We start from the raw sequence: 19,652 nt of genomic DNA, 5'->3' as shown, positions 1-19,652 counted from the left end.
CGCCACTGGTTGGCACCCAGATGGAGAGGCGGCTTGAAACTACATGTCCCATAATGCTCATGTCAGAGCCTGTCCCCGCTCTCTGCGCATGTGCAACTTTCCCGGCTAAAGCGCCATGGGATCACGAGATTGGCCAAGTGTCATCTAATAAAGGACACGACTTCTGAGCAGCTAAACCATGCAACAAGGGGCACCTTAACATTTAACATCATAGACCTAGAGCATATGCGCCACTGCTATAGTCGTAGGGTTTTTAAAAATTACAGTTCTTAATTAGCGGTTGTCATGCCTTGTGAGCTTTCTGTAATCTTTCTTTCAAAGAAGATGCAATACAATATCCCATTAATGACTGTGTTAATATTCCGTTCTCCCACAGCGTGAGTGCATCAGTATCCATGTTGGCCAGGCTGGAGTGCAGATTGGAAATGCCTGCTGGGAGCTCTACTGCTTGGAACACGGCATCCAGCCTGATGGGCAGATGCCCAGTGACAAGACCATTGGAGGTGGAGATGATTCCTTCAACACGTTCTTCAGTGAGACAGGGGCAGGAAAGCATGTTCCACGAGCTGTGTTTGTGGACTTGGAACCAACTGTGATAGGTAAACTATTTTAAATGCTGAGTCAATTCTATTGGGAATATAATCTATGCAATTTACTTGGAGCTCAAAAGCTTTTCAAAACAGGGTGGATCTTAATATACAGTCATATTATAATATAGCGCAGGTTGTGTGACTTCTTTGATCGACTACTGACCAATTTTGTGCTTTGGTTTCCAGATGAGGTTCGCACTGGTACTTATCGCCAGCTGTTCCACCCTGAGCAGCTCATCACTGGCAAGGAGGATGCAGCCAATAACTATGCCCGTGGTCACTACACAATTGGCAAGGAGATTATTGACCTTGTTCTGGACCGAATCCGTAAACTAGTGAGTTACATTTTAAAATTGAACAAGCGATATGATTGCAGTTCCAAAAACCTGCTATGGGTTGGCTTTCTCATCACCTTCAACATAACTGATCAATTTCCAAATAGATGATAATGGAAATGTTTAATGATATGATCACCATGTAATGTCTGTCCCAGTGTGTTAATCTAATAAAATACTTCTGATTGTGAGGAAATTGGGAAGGCAAATACCATTGTCCCACAAAAAGCAATAAGAAAATCCCTTTGTGATGGTAAAGGGGTGTTTATACCTATCAGAGGGTAATTTTAATATTGACATATCAACAAAAAGATAGCACCTTTTTTAATATTACCGCACTGGAGTGTCAGACAAGATTTGTTGCCTGAGTCTCTGGAGTGGGACTTGAAGCCATTAGCTTCTGACTCAAGGTGGCTATGTTTTTTAAATTGTTAACTGTACTGAAGGTAACACATCATATCGAAATGTAACCCAATAGTGCTTAAATGGCTGCCCTATGTTTTAAGTTAACAACAAACAAACTATTCATAAGAGTAATGGATGCTGTCAGAATCTCTGATGCTGCTTTTACGAAAGCACTTGCAAAATTGGGACAGCAACAATTGATATACTTGACATGGTTTTTATTTGTCTCTTTACAGGCTGATCAATGCACAGGTCTCCAGGGTTTCCTGGTCTTCCACAGCTTTGGCGGAGGTACTGGATCTGGTTTTACATCCCTGCTGATGGAACGTCTCTCTGTTGACTATGGCAAGAAATCCAAGCTTGAATTCTCCATTTACCCAGCTCCACAGGTGTCTACCGCAGTGGTAGAACCCTACAACTCTATCCTAACCACCCACACCACCCTGGAGCACTCTGATTGTGCTTTCATGGTTGACAATGAAGCCATCTACGACATCTGCCGACGAAACCTGGACATTGAACGGCCAACTTACACCAACCTGAACCGTCTCATCAGCCAGATAGTGTCCTCTATCACTGCCTCCCTCCGCTTTGATGGTGCCCTGAATGTCGATCTGACCGAATTCCAGACCAACTTGGTGCCATATCCCCGTATCCACTTCCCATTGGCTACCTATGCACCAGTTATCTCAGCTGAGAAAGCCTATCATGAGCAGCTTTCTGTGTCGGAGATAACCAATGCTTGTTTTGAGCCAGCCAACCAGATGGTCAAATGTGACCCTCGCCATGGCAAGTACATGGCCTGCTGTCTCCTTTACCGTGGTGATGTGGTGCCAAAAGATGTCAATGCAGCTATTGCTACTATTAAAACTAAGCGTAGCATCCAATTTGTGGATTGGTGTCCAACTGGTTTCAAGGTTGGTATCAACTACCAGCCTCCCACTGTGGTACCTGGAGGTGACCTGGCCAAGGTTCAGCGGGCTGTGTGTATGCTGAGCAATACCACTGCCATTGCTGAAGCTTGGGCTCGCCTGGACCACAAGTTTGACCTGATGTATGCCAAGCGTGCCTTTGTTCACTGGTATGTTGGTGAGGGTATGGAGGAGGGAGAGTTCTCAGAGGCCCGTGAGGACATGGCTGCTCTGGAGAAAGATTACGAAGAAGTTGGTGTTGACTCCATTGAAGGGGAAGGAGAGGAGGAAGGGGAAGAATATTAAAATGTTTCTCATCACAATATGGTGCTGCTGTAACAGGGAACCAAGATAAAAGTACAAAACATTGAGTTAAACATAGTGAATTGTAACTGAAGATTGACCAACTTGGACTGGGTCCTTCAATTTACTATCATCAGTTACACTGCTGCATGGTTCATGTCCATTGTCGTTCAGTCACAACTGGAATGATGTTTGCATTCCATATGCTCTGCTGTTACAATTTTTTTTTTGTCTACCCAATGTTGAGTCTGCTACATTTCTTTGAAAGCATCTTTGATTAACTTCAGTTGGCTTTGGGTCAGTGGATAATTACTTTTTTTTATTATTTAAGGTGTGATGTGAGCTAAAAAATGTGATCATCTGTAGCAATGTACATCTGAATTGAGATGCTGTGCAGCATTGCAAATTTCTGTTGCAAATGTAACTCCTGTTCTGTCCTTATGGTGTTATCAATAAAGATCCCTGTCTTCATCTGCCTTGTTGTATTTTTACATTTGTTAAACAAATGTAAACTACTTTTTTTAACTAGCACTCATTGGGTAATAGGGCACAGCAAAAGCCAGCGTATTTAGATGTACTTCAGAACTTCTAAATCCAAGTCCATCCATCCTGTTAAAGGAACTTGATCCTTGCATTCTAGGCACTTGAAATTATCTCTTACTTAATTACATCAGTGTCATCCTAATGCAAGTGTACTGGGTTGGCAAGGGGATTAAGAGGGGAGGGGTGGGTGGAGGGAAAAAAGTGAGGCTTGGAAATCAGTGACTTTAGTACCAGAACATAATGGATGATAGCATAACTATGCTTAATGGTTAGAGCTGAACAACTACCTGACAGGATGCTATAAATTGTACCATCCTATGTGTTTGTGGTAGGGACTGGGGAAAATAGGGTTACTACATGTGTTCTCTGTCTGGCAATCTAATAGAAGTGTAGATGTTCTGCAAGGACAGGAGTAATATTTCTTTGCTCCAATGAACTATTTCCTTTCTTGCCCCAACCCCCCCCCAACTCCCAACAGTTGTATGATCACCTAGATGGAGGATTGGAATAATACATAGATTGAGGATTGATTAACAGAAAACCATAACAGTAAATGGGAGGTTTTTCAGAATCTTGGGCTGTATTCAGCAAGGTGTTGCAAGGATCAGAATTTGGGCCTCTGCTGTTTATAATCTCTATTAATGATTTAGAAGAGGGGACTGAGCAACATATCCAAGTTTGCTTACAATACAAAGTTAGATGAGAGGAATATAGACAGCTGAGTGGGCAAGAACATAGCAGATGGAATATAATAAGGCAAAGTTATCCATTTGGTGGGAGGGGGGAAGGAAAGAAGTCAGAATATTTTCTGATTGTCCAATCTTAATGTTTGCATTCAACGAGGCTGGTTCCTGAGAGTAGGGACTTGACCCATGAGATGTTGAATAGAATTGGCCTATAGTCCCTGGAGATTAGGAGAATGAGAGGTTGAAACATTAAGGGACTTGACAGGGTTGATGCTGAGAAAATGTTTCCCCCAGCCTTGGATTCTGAAACATGAGGTCACAATCTCAGAATAAGGGATCAGCCATTTATGACTGATGAGAAAATTCTTCACTTAAAGGGGTATGAATCTTTGGAATTGTCTAACCCGGAGAGCCATGGATGTTCAGCTGTTGGATACATTCAAGACAGAGATAGATGGATTTTTTGCAATAAAATATTAATGTGGATAGTGCAGGAAGGTGGAGTTGAGGTAGAAAATAAACCATAATCTTGTTGACTGGTGGATCTGGCTAAATGGGCTACTGATTTTATATTTTATGTTCTTATGAATTGGAAGACAGCTACAACCAACCTTCACAAACTCTAGCCAAGCTGTTCCATTACAGCTACAACCCTGGCATCTACCCGGCTATGTGGAAAATTGCCCAGGTATGTCCTGTATACAAAAAGGACAACTCCAACCTGGCCAATTACCACCCCATCAGTCTAGTCTCCATCATCAGTAAGTAATGGAAGGGGTCATTAACAGTGCTATCAAGTGACACTTGCTTAGCAATAACCTGCTCACTGACGCCCAGTTTGGGTTGCACCAGGGCCACTCAGCTCCTGACATTACAAAAGAGCTGAACTCCCGAGGTGAGGTGAGAGTGACTGCCCTTGACATCAAGGCCACATCTGACAGAGTGTGGCATCAAGGAGCCCTAGCAAAACTGGAGTCAATGGGAATCCGGGGGAAAAATCTGGTTGGAGTCATACCTAGCACAAAGGAAGATGGTTGTGGTTGTTGGAGGTCAGTCATCTCAGCTCCAGGACATCATTGCAGGAGTTCCTCAGGGTAGTGTCCTCGGCCTAACCATCTTAAGCTGCTTCATCAATGACCTTCCTTCCATCATAAGGTCAGAAGTGATGTTTGCTGATGATTGCACAATGTTCAGCACCATTCATGACTCCTCAGATACTGAAGCAGTCCATGTCCAAATGCAGCAAGACCTGGACAATATCCAAGCTTGGGCTGACAAGTGGCAAGTAACATTCGCGCCACACAAGTGTCAGGCAATGACCATCTCCAACAAGAGCGAATCCAACTATCGGCCCTTGATGTTCAATGGCATTACCATCACTGAATCCCCCACTATCAACATCCTGGGGGTTACCATTGACCAGAAACTGAACTGGACTAGTCATATAAATACTGTGACTACAAGAGCAGGTCAGAAGCTGGGAATCATGCGACGAGTAACTCACCACCTGATTCCCCAAAGCTTGTCCACTAAAGGTACAAGTCAGGAGTGTGATGGGATACTCCCCACTTGCCTGGATGAATGCAGCTCCCACAACACTCAAGAAGCTTGACACTGTCCAGGACAAAACAGCCCGCTTGATTGGCTGCCCCATCCACAAACATTCACTCCCTCAACCACCGATGCACAGTAGTAGCAAGTGTGCACCATCTACAAGATGCACTGCAGGAATTCACCAAGCTTCCTTTGACAGCACCTTCCAAACCCACGATCACTACCATCTAGAAGGACAAGGGCAGCAGATAGATGGGAACACCATCAACTGGAAGTTCCCCTCCAAGTCACTCACCATCCTGACTTGGAAATATATTGCCGTTCCTTCACTGTCGCTGGGTCAAAATCTTGAAACTCCCTCCCTAACAGCACTGTGTGTGTACCTACACCACATGGACTGCAGTGGTTCAAGAAGGTAGCTCACCACCACCTTCTCAAGGGCAACTAGGGATGGGCAATAAATGCTGGCCTGGCCAGCGAAGCCCACATCCCATGAATGAATCTTAAAAAAAGGAAGCTGGAGGTGAAGGTGGGGAAGATGTTTGAGGAACGACATTTTACAGTTACTTTAATTTTGGGATGCAAACATGCTGCCTTAGACCACTCACCTTCATTTTAGACAACTTTAATAGTGATTTTGTGGCCAATGCTGAATGTGTGCTAAACTTCAGGCAAAACTTACTGTTATATCACAACATACCAGCAACTAGTTAAGCATTTTATGTAGACTAAATATCCTAGAATTAATGATTGAAAACATCTGAAGATACATAATTAATAGGGAACAAAAATTAAGGTTTTATGAAACGTATGTTTGTGACACTACATGCCATCATGGTTTAATGGATTATTTGAGTCTAACTTTGAAGATTTTTGTGTAATAATCGAAATATATAAGGTTGCAACTAACTCAGCAAACACCCAGATAAATTGAAACCAGAAGACTCCACCCGACTCCATGACAACTGGCTGTCCTCAAACCGACCTTTAATTATCCCTCATTTATAATTTCTTCTTTGATCTGATGAAGTAAATGGGGCTAACACACTTTCAGGGATAACTGTATGCTTTTAAACTAATTTTGCCCTACCTCACAAACAAAACCGTTTTTCTGGAATGCTTTTACTGCAAGGATTGCAGAGGAGAAACACCTCCAATTCTTTAGCTAAATGAGCCCACCTGCTGCTTTATGATCTTAACTGGTAACCGCTTAAGGCAATATGGCCCCAAACATTTAAGTGTAATAGGTTCCAAGTTGCTTTAATTGCATTTATCCTATTTTCTACAGTTAAACTTTAATTCCTAAAACTAAAAATGATACACTTTTTTATTCATTCATGGGATGAGGGTGTCGCTGGCTAGGCCAGCATTTATTGCTCAACCCTATTGCCCTTGAGAAGCTGGTAGTGAGCTGCCTTCTTGAACCACTGCAGTCCATGTGGTGTAGGTACACCCACACTGCTGTTAGAGAGGGAGTTCCAGGATCTTGACCCAGCAACAGTGAAGGAATGGCAATACAGTCCCAAGTCAGGATGGTGAGTGGCTTGAAGGGGAACTTCCATGTGACGGTGTTCCCATGTGTCTGCTGCCCTTGTCCTTCTAGATGGTAGTGGTCATGGGTTTGAAAGGTGCTGTCTAAGGAGGTTTGCTGAGCTCCTGCAGTGCATCTTGTAGATGGTACCCACTGCTGCCACTGTGCATTGGTGGTGGAGGGAGTAAATGTTTGTAGATGGGGTGTCAATCAAGTGGACTGCTTTGTTCTGGATGGTGTCAAGCTTCTTGAATGTTGTTGGATCTGCACTCATCCAGGCAACTGGAAAATATTCCATCACAATCCTGACTGTTGCCTTATAGATGGTGGACAGGCTTTTTGGAGTCAGAAGGTGAGTTACTTGCCACAGGACTCCTGGCCTCTGACCTGCTCTTGTAGCCACAGTAATTACATGGCCAGTCCAGTTCAGTTTCTGGTCAATGGTAACCCCCAGGATGTTGATAGTAGGGGATTCAGTGATGGTAATGCCATTGAATGTCAAGGGGGCGATGGTTAGATTCTCAATTGTTGGAGATGGTTGTTGCCTGGCACTTGTGTGGCGTGAATGTTACTTGCCACTTGTCAGCCCAAGTCTGGATATTGTCCAGATCTTGCTGCATTTGGACATGGACTGCTTCAGTATCTGAGGAGCCACAAATGGTGCTGAACATTGTGCAATCATCAGTGAACATCCCCACTTCTGACCTTATGATGGAAGGGAGGTCATTGGTGAAGCAGCTGAAGATGGTTGGGCCTAGGACACTACCCTGAGGAACTCCTGCAGTGATGTCCTGGAGCTAAGATGACTGAACTCCAACAACCACAACCATCTTTCTTTGTGCTAGGTATGACTCCAACCAGCAGAGAGTTTTCCCACTGATTCCCATTGACTCCAGTTTTGCTAGGGCTCTTTGATGCCACACATGGTCAAATGCGGCCTTGATGTCAAGGGCAGTCATTCTCACCGCACCTCTGGAGTTCAGCTGTTTTGTCCATGTTTGAATAAAGGCTGTACTGTAATGAGGTCAAGAGTTAAGTGGCCCTGGCAGAACCCAAACTGAGCGTCAGTGTGTAGGCTATTGCTAAGCAAGTGCCGCTTGATCACACTGTTGATGACCACTTCCACCACTTTACTGATGATCGAGAGTAGGCTGATAGGGCGATAATTTGCCTTGTTGGATTTGTCCTGCTTTTAATGTACAGGACATGCCTGGGCAATTTTCCACATAGCCGGGTAGATGCTAATGTTGCAGCTGTACTGGAACAGCTTGGCTAGTGGCGCGGCATGTTCTGGAGCATAAGTCTGCAGTACTATTGCCGGAATATTTTCAGGGCCCATAGCCTTTGCAGTATCCAGTGCCCTCAACCATTTCTTGATATCATGTGGAGTGAATCAAATTGGCTGAAGACTGGCATCTGTGATGCTGGAGAAGGCCTGGATGGATCATCCACTCGGCACTTCTGGCTGTAAATTGTAGCAAATGTTTCAGCCTTATCTTGTGCATTGATATGCTGGGCTCGCCCATCATTGAGGATGGGGATATTTGTGGAGCCTCCTCCTCCAGTGAGTTGTTTAATTGTCCACCACCATAAATGACTGCATGTGGTAGGACTGCAGAGCTTAGATCTGATCTGTTGGTTGTGGAATCACTTAGCTCTGTATATCACTTGCTGCTTGGCACGCAAGTAGTCCTGTGTTGTAGCTTCACCAGGTTGACACTTCATCTTTAGGTATGCCTGGTGCTGCTCCTGGCATGACCTCCTGCACTTTTCATTGAACCAGGGTTGATTCCCTGGCTTGGTGGTAATGGTAAAGTGGGGGATATGCTGGGCAATGAGATTGCAGATTGTGATTGAGTACATTCTGCTGCTGCTGCTGCTAATGGCCTACAGCGTCTCATGGTTGCCCAGTCTTGAGTTGCTGAATCTTGGAAATCTATCCCATTTAGCATGGTGTTAGTGCCACACAAAATGATGGAGAGTATTCTCTGTGTGAAGACAGGACTTCGTCTCCACAAGGACTGTGCGCTGGTCACTCCTACCGATACTGTCGTGGACAGGTGCATCTGCAGCAGGCAGATTGATGAGGACAATGTCAAGTATGTTTTTCCCCTCACCACCTGCCGCAGACCCAGTCTAGCAGCTATGTCTTTTAGGACTCGGCCAGCTCGGTCTGTAGTGGTACTACTGAGCCACCCTTGAATACACTGCCCTCAGTGCTTCCTTCCTCCAAGTGGTGTTCAACATGGAGGAGTACTGATTCATCAGCTGAGGGGGTTGGGGGTATGTAACCAGCAGAAGGTTTCCTTGCCCATGTTTGGGGTCCAGAGTCACTGTTGAGGACTCCCAGGGCAACTGCCTCCCAACTGTACACCACTGTGCTGCCACCTGCTGGTGGGACAGGACACACCCAGGGATGGTGGTGTTGCAGACATTATTTGTAAGGTATGATTCTGTGAGTGTGACTATGTCAAGCTGCTGCTTAACTAGTCTGTGGCACAAGCCCCCAAATATTAGTATGGAGGATTTTGCAGGGTCAACAGGGGCAAGTTTGCCACTGTCATTTCCAGAGTCTAGGTCGATGCTGGGTGGTCTGTGCGGTTTCATTTAGGCTTTGATACTAGGCCATTTCAGAGGTCAGCTAAGAGTCAACCACATTGTTGTGGTAAGGATGGCAAATTTCCTTCCCTAAAGGGCATTAGTGAACCAGGTGGGTTTTTACAACAATCATTTTATGGTCATCATGAGACTTTTCAGATTTTTATTTGAATACAAATTTCACCACCTGCCATGGTGGGATTTGAACCCAGGCACCCTGGTTCTCTGGATTACTAGTCCAGTGACAATACCTCCTGCCACACTAAAACACATGAACCATGAACTAGATATTCACAGGAGCCAAATAGGGAACTATTAGGGCAGCTAAAACTGCAGGGCTACAGTGATAGAGCATGGGAATGGGAGTGACTGGGTTGCTCTACAGAGAGCCAGCAAGGACTCAATGGGCAAAAGGCCGTAATGACTACGTTTTTTAAACAGGAAAACTTCCTCAATGGTGACTCCAACTCTGCTTTTAAAATGAGAAAAACTCATACATTGATCCCTCTGCATCCAGTGTACATTAGAAAATAAATACCTAAACAGAAATAGCATCGTTTGATTATATAGCATCTTTAATGGGACTTCCTAAGGCGCTTCACAGGATCATTATAAAATAAAGCATGACACCGAGCCACATAAGGAGATATTAGGTCCAATGACCAAAAGCTTGGTGAAAGAGGTAGGTTTTGAGATGTGGCTTAATGGAGGAAAAAGATGGAAAGGTATAGGGAGGGAATTCCAGAGCTTGGGGCCTAGGCAACTGAAGTCATGGCCACCAATGGTGGAGCAATTATAATCGGGAATGCACAAGAGGTCAGAATTAGAGGAGCACAGATATCTTGGATGGTTGTGGGGTTGGAGGAGGTTACAGAAAAGGGAGAGGTGTCACCATGGAGGGATTTGAAAACAAGGATGAGAATGTTAAAATCAAGACATTGCTTGACCGGGAACAATTGTAGGTCAGCGAGCACAGGGGTGATAGGGGAAGAGGACTTGCTGCACGTTAAGACATGGGCAGCAGAGTTTTGGATGACCTCAAGTTTAGGAAGAGTAGTGGGTCAGAAGATAAATGCACATTTTTGGAGAACTAAGCAGATGTTTCTGTACACTGATCAGGAGCACTGACTCACTATTATTGGGGTATAGTTCCATGTGCACCTAGTATGTCATCCAATACAATTCTTAACATATAAACTCAATCTATGAAAGTCAGTATCTGGTTTCTAATGTGTTAGCTGAGCTCAGCCAGAGTAGCAATATTGGCATGATAGCTGGCCTAGTTAAAAAGGAGAGAAATCAGTCCGTGCCTGCTTACTGTACAGTAAATTCAACCAGACAGGTGGAGGGCAGAGTTAGATTTTGTGAGGACACTCCCTGCACCCATCTCACCCACACACAGCCAAGTAGCCTGTTGCAACTATGCTCACACATGAAAAGTGGCCACTTGGGTTGAAGTACTGAAAGCTACAAGCACCCATGGAATATAGAATGGATTGAGCTGCACTACACGAGCTGGCCCTTGAGAAGAGTATGAAACGTGGATGGAACCAGCCCTCAAATGTCTTTACTGAGTCATAGACTGATGGCACAAACCCTTTTCCCTAAATCACAAGAGCAGAATATTTGGGCAGTAGTCTCAAAAGTAGTCTCAAACATTACTTCATCTGAAACTTTCCATCCCAAGGAACCTAGTACCAGATGATGTGGGAGCTATGATGCACAGTTTACCATAGGATGTCGATCAGCCTACCAATACCAAAATTATTGAAAAGTACAAGTTTGTATGCTAGATGCATGTTGAAAAGCTTAACATTCACTGTCCAGGGTCACACATTAAGAATGATTACTGAGTCAAAGTACCAGAGAGCAACCAGCATGCAGGAAACAAACTGGAGAGGAAAACAAAGCAGAGTCAGGTATTTAAAATTTTTCACAGCTGACACATTTGACCATTTTAAAGTAATTTCAGAAATAAAACCAATATTTTTTGAACTCAATGCAAGGTTAAAGAAAATTTTTACCTCAGACTGGGATTTAGGTCCATAGCATGTCTATTTTATCAAACCACTGCTCTCCATTTGAGCCTCAAGCGTTGGGAAGCCAGCATCCAGGAGTTTGATTCCTCCCTTATCTGGACTTTGCACCTAGGAAGATATATAAGAACAGGAGTAAGCTATTCTCCCCAGTGAGTGATTCCACCATTTTGTTAATCATGTGCATCCCAACACCAATTTTCTGTTCTTACTTCAACAACAACAACTGGCATTTAAATAGCACCTTTAATACAGTAAAACTATGGCACTTCACAGGAGTGGTTAATAAATTTTAACAACAAGCCACATAAGGAGATATTAGGACAGGTGAGCAAAAGCTTGGCCAAATAGATAGGCTTTATTGATTTAACAAACATCTTAAAGGAGGAGAGGAGAGGTTGAGAGAGAATTCAAACTTAGGGTCTGGACAGCTGAAGGCACAGTTGCCAATGGTGGAGTGAAGAAAATCAGGGATGGGCGAGAGAAACTGATGGGCAGAAAAGGCCAGTCGGTCCATCAAGCCTGGCCCCCCCCCACCGTGATGGCCTAGGCATCATGACTAAATACTTCCTTGTTCAGGTGCAATACTCCAGATTTGGTCTAAGCAATGACCTGTATAATGACTGAATGATGTCCTTTGATTCAACTTCTCTACATTCACCATGAACATTCAGTTATCTGTGCACAATGACACCTAGATCTCTCAACTTCTTTAAGTGATGTTCCCCACAAATGATAAATGTATTCTGTGTTGGCCACAACCAACATGCATGATGCTACATTTATCTAAATAAAATCCCAGTTGCCATAGTGTGTTTAAATGCCATTTGCCAGATTTTGATATCATCTTCAAATTTATTAGCTAAATTCCAATGTCACTCGTCCAGAGTGAGTGTTAATGGCATTATTCTGTTCAATATTCTGCCATTAACACTCACTCTGGACCAATGTTTTGTTTCTTTACTAGTACCTTTGCCTTTTGTTCCAAAACATCTTTGTTATCTAATCTCTCCCACTCTCCACCCTATCTCAGACCTTTGCCTTTTGTTCTTCCTCCCCCTCCTCCCTTTCAACAATATAAAACCCATAACATTTCTACTGTCCTTCAGTTCCGAAGAAGTCATATTTGACTTGAAGCGGTAACTCTGTTTCACTCTCCACAGATGCTGCAAGACCTTCTGAGTATTTCCAACACTTTCTGTTTTCATTTCAGATTTCCAGCATCCACAGTATTTTACTTTTAGTTAAGCATATGAGGGAGAAGAGAATAGATGGTTACGATAGTAGATTTGGATGAGAAAAATTGGGTGGAAGCTTGAGTGGAGCATAAACACCAGCACGGACTGGTTGTGCCAAATGGCCTCCTTCTGTAGCTATGTAATCCTTTGTTATAATGGTTAGCACGGAAGAAGCATTGTAGAGTTTACAATTAGTTCCAGAGTGGTGCTGTGGTCAAGACAAGAGCAAGGCGGGCTTGGTGCAAACTGGGAAGAATGAGTGCGGTGTGGGCGCTACATGTGCACCATAGAGTGGGCTGGCTGTCTCACCGAGGAGTGCGCATGGAGGAGTGTTGAGAACAACACGAAGATTAGCAGGTGCCAGGCGTCAGAAAGCTGATCGATGATTGTGTCTCTAACTTCTGCTATTCTCCAGATTTGGGGGATTGTAGAATTTAGTGATCTTTTGGAAGGGAAAAAAATACATATTAGGCCATATTAGTGCAGAATTTACACTTGCTGAAATTAGAATCGACTGATTCTAAAAAGTGCTCCATTATTAAAACACCCCTTACATACAGCACTTTCATATCATGAGCAGTATATATTTGGAGATCAATGATTACTAATCCATTTGAAAAGGACTCCTTCAACCAAATAAATTTGAGAACCACTGGCCTGGATGACGTTTAAATCTCTGGAGTGCCATTTGAATCCCCACTCTGATTCAAAGGTGAGAATGCGACCACTGAGACAGAAGGGTGATATCTAATGCCTTTAAGCCTTTGCCTAGTAACTCACCAAAAAACTCTTCTGTGTAAAGAGAATGGGTCACTTACAGCATTTAAACATGTACACATTATTCTATATTGCAGTAAAAAAGCTGTTTCGCTATTTTGAAACTAATGAGGCACGGCATAATTTTATCACAATGTTGTGTGTAATGTCTCTCTTTTCGACATTCCAAAATAAAAAGACAAGGAAACATGATGGAAGTGTGATTTAAATTCTGCAGCAACTGTGGGCTCGGTCAAATTGCTTTTCTCATTGTCCGCATTCTGCAATCTCGCTCATCCCCGCCCTTACTGCAGATGCCTGCAGAACACAGATGTCATTCTTCTTACACTCAAATTCTATTAAAGCTTCCAATGCCCCTTGAGCTTTCTTCTTTGTTCACCAAATATTAAGTGGATGAAATGTGAGGATTTTTCAGAATGTCACTTTTTTCTGAAATTTGATCTGTGAAAGAGATGAAGGGCGTGGCTGGACTGCTGGTAAAATTGAAGAGTAGGGCTGGAGGAAAAAAATGTTCCACTTCAAATCTCAACACTTGCACTTGCTCAAAGCGAAAGGTACTCGCCCCTTTTCTAGTACATTCTGCAGTGCTTTTTTTTTGCGCAGTTCCTGAAACAGGATTTGTACCGTTAAAGCTGACGTGTTTTAAAATAGCGACATTTGCCCAATCCAAATCTGACTGACATCTTCTCCCGCCACCTCCCTTCTTCCTTGGAGCCAATGTCAATGAAAGACTGGACTAAGGCCGGCCTCCATCAATATAAAAAGGTGTCACCCGCCAACCTTTCCCATTCGGTTACTTACATCGACTCGTTACTGTCGAGCGAAGTAACAGTCATCTTTTGTAAGGTCATTCTCATCCATATATAACTTGAAAAAAAAAATGGTAAGTCTGCAATTTTCTCATTGAAAAGATAAATTTATATCTGGGCTGTCCATAATTAAGATGCAATAAGTAAGTTACATAAAATTTTAGCATTCGCAGTAAATTCCATTTTGTCGCCATCGTGCTGCATTTTTTTTGAAGTGCAACATACTTTGTGAATGAAAACAATGTAGTCATGAAGTAACTAACGTGACAACATTGTTAAAACTGAGACTCACTTCACCTTTTAATATTTGGTATTAAAGGTCGATGGCGCTCAATTCCCCCCGGGAAACAATCTTCCAGGGTGTAAATATTTTCTTTGTTTGGGGAAAATTCACTGATCGATTTGATTATTTCGCTCGGGTGAGGTATAAAATAAATGATCTTTGCAGCATCCATGTGCCGAATGCGCTACATTGGTCGCTCTGCCTTTTAAATATAAAGTTTACCCGCGAGAATCAGGATCTGTTTCCTTTCCATCCGGCCGGTTTGAAAGCACACCAGTGAACACCTTTTTGCTTTCAACGATTGTTTTGAGTGCAAAGCGCGGGAGTTGAATAGCACTCGCGTTAGCCTGTAGGTGCGCAGTTTAAAATCTAGGAGGAGATTTGAGGGGGGAGGCGGCCCAATAAATAATCATTTTTGCTCTAATTTTAAATTGCTCCATGACTGAAAGCCAGGCGCAGATAATGGCTGCCGAGCCTCTTGAAAATGTGGCTCTGTGGTAAATCGATCAGTTCATAACGCGTACCGCTGTTTTTTCTTCAGCACTGGATTCCCGCAGAGGAATCTAGCGGCAGCTGCTACTGATGGATGGAGACAGTTCACCGCGGTTCGGCTGTTAACATGGCGGATGCTCTCTGGCCTGTAGGTGCCGCAGTGCGCACTATATTGTGGGTATTGTAGTTCCGCCACTGGTTGGCACCCAGATGGAGAGGCGGCTTGAAACTACATGTCCCATAATGCTCATGTCAGAGCCTGTCCCCGCTCTCTGCGCATGTGCAACTTTCCCGGCTAAAGCGCCATGGGATCACGAGATTGGCCAAGTGTCATCTAATAAAGGACACGACTTCTGAGCAGCTAAACCATGCAACAAGGGGCACCTTAACATTTAACATCATAGACCTAGAGCATATGCGCCACTGCTATAGTCGTAGGGTTTTTAAAAATTACAGTTCTTAATTAGCGGTTGTCATGCCTTGTGAGCTTTCTGTAATCTTTCTTTCAAAGAAGATGCAATACAATATCCCATTAATGACTGTGTTAATATTCCGTTCTCCCACAGCGTGAGTGCATCAGTATCCATGTTGGCCAGGCTGGAGTGCAGATTGGAAATGCCTGCTGGGAGCTCTACTGCTTGGAACACGGCATCCAGCCTGATGGGCAGATGCCCAGTGACAAGACCATTGGAGGTGGAGATGATTCCTTCAACACGTTCTTCAGTGAGACAGGGGCAGGAAAGCATGTTCCACGAGCTGTGTTTGTGGACTTGGAACCAACTGTGATAGGTAAACTATTTTAAATGCTGAGTCAATTCTATTGGGAATATAATCTATGCAATTTACTTGGAGCTCAAAAGCTTTTCAAAACAGGGTGGATCTTAATATACAGTCATATTATAATATAGCGCAGGTTGTGTGACTTCTTTGATCGACTACTGACCAATTTTGTGCTTTGGTTTCCAGATGAGGTTCGCACTGGTACTTATCGCCAGCTGTTCCACCCTGAGCAGCTCATCACTGGCAAGGAGGATGCAGCCAATAACTATGCCCGTGGTCACTACACAATTGGCAAGGAGATTATTGACCTTGTTCTGGACCGAATCCGTAAACTAGTGAGTTACATTTTAAAATTGAACAAGCGATATGATTGCAGTTCCAAAAACCTGCTATGGGTTGGCTTTCTCATCACCTTCAACATAACTGATCAATTTCCAAATAGATGATAATGGAAATGTTTAATGATATGATCACCATGTAATGTCTGTCCCAGTGTGTTAATCTAATAAAATACTTCTGATTGTGAGGAAATTGGGAAGGCAAATACCATTGTCCCACAAAAAGCAATAAGAAAATCCCTTTGTGATGGTAAAGGGGTGTTTATACCTATCAGAGGGTAATTTTAATATTGACATATCAACAAAAAGATAGCACCTTTTTTAATATTACCGCACTGGAGTGTCAGACAAGATTTGTTGCCTGAGTCTCTGGAGTGGGACTTGAAGCCATTAGCTTCTGACTCAAGGTGGCTATGTTTTTTAAATTGTTAACTGTACTGAAGGTAACACATCATATCGAAATGTAACCCAATAGTGCTTAAATGGCTGCCCTATGTTTTAAGTTAACAACAAACAAACTATTCATAAGAGTAATGGATGCTGTCAGAATCTCTGATGCTGCTTTTACGAAAGCACTTGCAAAATTGGGACAGCAACAATTGATATACTTGACATGGTTTTTATTTGTCTCTTTACAGGCTGATCAATGCACAGGTCTCCAGGGTTTCCTGGTCTTCCACAGCTTTGGCGGAGGTACTGGATCTGGTTTTACATCCCTGCTGATGGAACGTCTCTCTGTTGACTATGGCAAGAAATCCAAGCTTGAATTCTCCATTTACCCAGCTCCACAGGTGTCTACCGCAGTGGTAGAACCCTACAACTCTATCCTAACCACCCACACCACCCTGGAGCACTCTGATTGTGCTTTCATGGTTGACAATGAAGCCATCTACGACATCTGCCGACGAAACCTGGACATTGAACGGCCAACTTACACCAACCTGAACCGTCTCATCAGCCAGATAGTGTCCTCTATCACTGCCTCCCTCCGCTTTGATGGTGCCCTGAATGTCGATCTGACCGAATTCCAGACCAACTTGGTGCCATATCCCCGTATCCACTTCCCATTGGCTACCTATGCACCAGTTATCTCAGCTGAGAAAGCCTATCATGAGCAGCTTTCTGTGTCGGAGATAACCAATGCTTGTTTTGAGCCAGCCAACCAGATGGTCAAATGTGACCCTCGCCATGGCAAGTACATGGCCTGCTGTCTCCTTTACCGTGGTGATGTGGTGCCAAAAGATGTCAATGCAGCTATTGCTACTATTAAAACTAAGCGTAGCATCCAATTTGTGGATTGGTGTCCAACTGGTTTCAAGGTTGGTATCAACTACCAGCCTCCCACTGTGGTACCTGGAGGTGACCTGGCCAAGGTTCAGCGGGCTGTGTGTATGCTGAGCAATACCACTGCCATTGCTGAAGCTTGGGCTCGCCTGGACCACAAGTTTGACCTGATGTATGCCAAGCGTGCCTTTGTTCACTGGTATGTTGGTGAGGGTATGGAGGAGGGAGAGTTCTCAGAGGCCCGTGAGGACATGGCTGCTCTGGAGAAAGATTACGAAGAAGTTGGTGTTGACTCCATTGAAGGGGAAGGAGAGGAGGAAGGGGAAGAATATTAACTTTGAATTCCTGTCCCATCCCATTCTCAAGCATGCATTTTGTCTTTATCTCCAGGCTCAACTCATTTCAGTGTCGAACTTTTGAGTATGATGTTAACACAGCCAGGGTGTTAGGAATGTACTGTGTAGGGTATGTACCTATTTTTATGGTTGTCTTTGATCTCTGATCATGTTTGCTTATGTCTATGCATAACCTTTTTCATGTCGGATGCAATAAAGGAGCTTAAATTACTATCAATTCGTTACTTCTGAATCAAAAGTAAGCTGTACTACCATTTATTTAAATCATGGCTGATATTTATCTTGGTTTCACTTGCCTATGTTGGTTCTATGATCCTTTTTTTTTAAAAAAAAAACTCCCTTTAATACTTTCAATTGACTGAAGCTTTTTCAGTGACAGGGCATTGGAAATCAACTTTTGTCACATTACCACCCCTGAATCATCTGGATTTAATTTAAGGGAATGGTTTTTTTGTTTGTTCTGCACACACCCACCAAATTTTGTACTTGCCCACTTGCTGTACATGAATGCAGAGATTTAAGCCGTTTTCAGAAGTGGTTATCTTGCACAGGTACTGGACCCTTATCCAGAAGGTCCTGAAAACTAGTACATCTGAAGCTGGTGACCTGGGTAGCAATTTCAATAAAACCCTTCTATTATTTTTTTCATAAATGTATGTTAAGTACACGCTAGACCTAGGACCAGAAGTCCTGAACTTCCTGATACAAGGTCCAGTTTAGAAACTGTATTTTCCCCCATGTTAAACTAATTTGCCACAAATTGAGCATGTCCATTTGCAACTTTATGCTTCCATCTATATGAATTAGTGTTACTAACATGGTGTTGCCATCAATCTTGAACATACTGTTCTCTGTTAATAAAGTGATTGGCAGATCTATAGGGAACACTGTCACATTCTGACAATTAGAATACATACCCATCATCCTTCGTCTTGCCTTCTTGACTAATTCCTGCACATGCCAGAAGGTTGCCTCCAATTACATATGCTGTTACCTTTGATACAGTCCACACAAGGGACTGTTAGCAAGTGCTTTTTAATTGTGTACATTAATTCAGCATCTCCCACATTGCTGGATATCCCATGGATATTCACATTTAGATGGAAACACAGGAAGGGAGCACTCATTCTTTGATTATTTTCCTTTTAAAGATATGGTGGCTAAACTCATTAGGAGCAAAGCTATTGGCTAAATAATCCACTTAATTCAAAAATTTGTTCATTGCAATGAGTTATGGAAAATTTTCACAAAGGCCCATCAGATGGATACTAGCTTTAATCCAAATTCTCTGCCTTCCCCTTATCCCTCAATGTTTTTTTTCTTCCCCAAGTGTTTTATTTGATTTGGTTTCAATTTGGGGGTGGACAATAAATGCTGGCTTAGCCAGCAATGCCCACATCCCATGAATGAATTTTTAAAAAGCCACCTAGCAAGCCATTAAATGAGACATATTTTTGTGCTGTTATATTTTGATTCAATATAGTGCTTTTGTAAATATAGTATAAATAACTTGAAAACCAGAAACATGTTAAGGTTGTCAGAGCTATGCTGTCAGCCAGCAATTTAGCTTTTCATTGAATTACGACAATTGCAATATAGTGAGTTGCGGTTCAGTAAGGAAGTAGTTTGTGTCATGCTCTTAGATCCAAAATAAGATCCTTGCTTTGCAAAGGGAAGTGAGCATTTTCTTTATTTTTAGGTTGATCTCAGCGACTTTTCAAAATACCACCTACTTTGTAGAGAGCAAGCAGGAAAATGGTGCTGTTTTTTTTGTATTGATGATTCACATGCTGGCTCTAATGA

The 19,652-nt window shown here is 43.1% G+C and overlaps 2 protein-coding genes across 2 annotated transcripts; both read left to right on the top strand.

The window, feature by feature from the left end:
• Positions 1–356: 356 nt before the first annotated feature.
• Positions 357–3,015, top strand: LOC144672749 (tubulin alpha chain-like). Its single transcript, XM_078534713.1, has 3 exons — positions 357–599; positions 777–925; positions 1,567–3,015. The coding sequence occupies exons 1-3, from the start codon at positions 479–481 to the stop codon at positions 2,545–2,547; spliced, it is 1,251 nt and encodes a 416-aa protein (XP_078390839.1). The 5' UTR covers positions 357–478; the 3' UTR covers positions 2,548–3,015.
• Positions 3,016–14,291: 11,276 nt separating this feature from the next.
• Positions 14,292–18,062, top strand: LOC144672748 (tubulin alpha chain). Its single transcript, XM_078534712.1, has 4 exons — positions 14,292–14,390; positions 15,658–15,880; positions 16,058–16,206; positions 16,848–18,062. Exons 1-4 carry the CDS (start codon positions 14,388–14,390, stop codon positions 17,826–17,828), a joined length of 1,356 nt encoding a protein of 451 aa, XP_078390838.1. The 5' UTR covers positions 14,292–14,387; the 3' UTR covers positions 17,829–18,062.
• The last annotated feature ends 1,590 nt before the right edge of the window (positions 18,063–19,652 follow it).

The sequence above is a fragment of the Cetorhinus maximus genome, chromosome X (genome assembly GCF_964194155.1).
Source record: "Cetorhinus maximus chromosome X, sCetMax3.hap1.1, whole genome shotgun sequence".
NCBI classification, from domain to species: domain Eukaryota; kingdom Metazoa; phylum Chordata; class Chondrichthyes; order Lamniformes; family Cetorhinidae; genus Cetorhinus; species Cetorhinus maximus.
The sequence above is the reverse complement of the archived record's forward strand: the minus strand, read 5'-3'. Positions and strand labels throughout refer to the sequence as shown.

Excerpts from the sequence above, each read along its gene's own strand:
- LOC144672749 (XM_078534713.1), top strand. The coding sequence starts at position 479 with ATGCCCAGTGACAAGACCATTGGAGGTGGAGATGATTCCTTCAACACG. Across the intron at positions 600-776 it reads CTTGGAACCAACTGTGATAG|ATGAGGTTCGCACTGGTACT; the intron begins GTAAACTATTTT and ends TTTGGTTTCCAG. Across the intron at positions 926-1,566 it reads TGGACCGAATCCGTAAACTA|GCTGATCAATGCACAGGTCT; the intron begins GTGAGTTACATT and ends GTCTCTTTACAG.
- LOC144672748 (XM_078534712.1), top strand. Across the intron at positions 15,881-16,057 it reads CTTGGAACCAACTGTGATAG|ATGAGGTTCGCACTGGTACT; the intron begins GTAAACTATTTT and ends TTTGGTTTCCAG. Across the intron at positions 16,207-16,847 it reads TGGACCGAATCCGTAAACTA|GCTGATCAATGCACAGGTCT; the intron begins GTGAGTTACATT and ends GTCTCTTTACAG.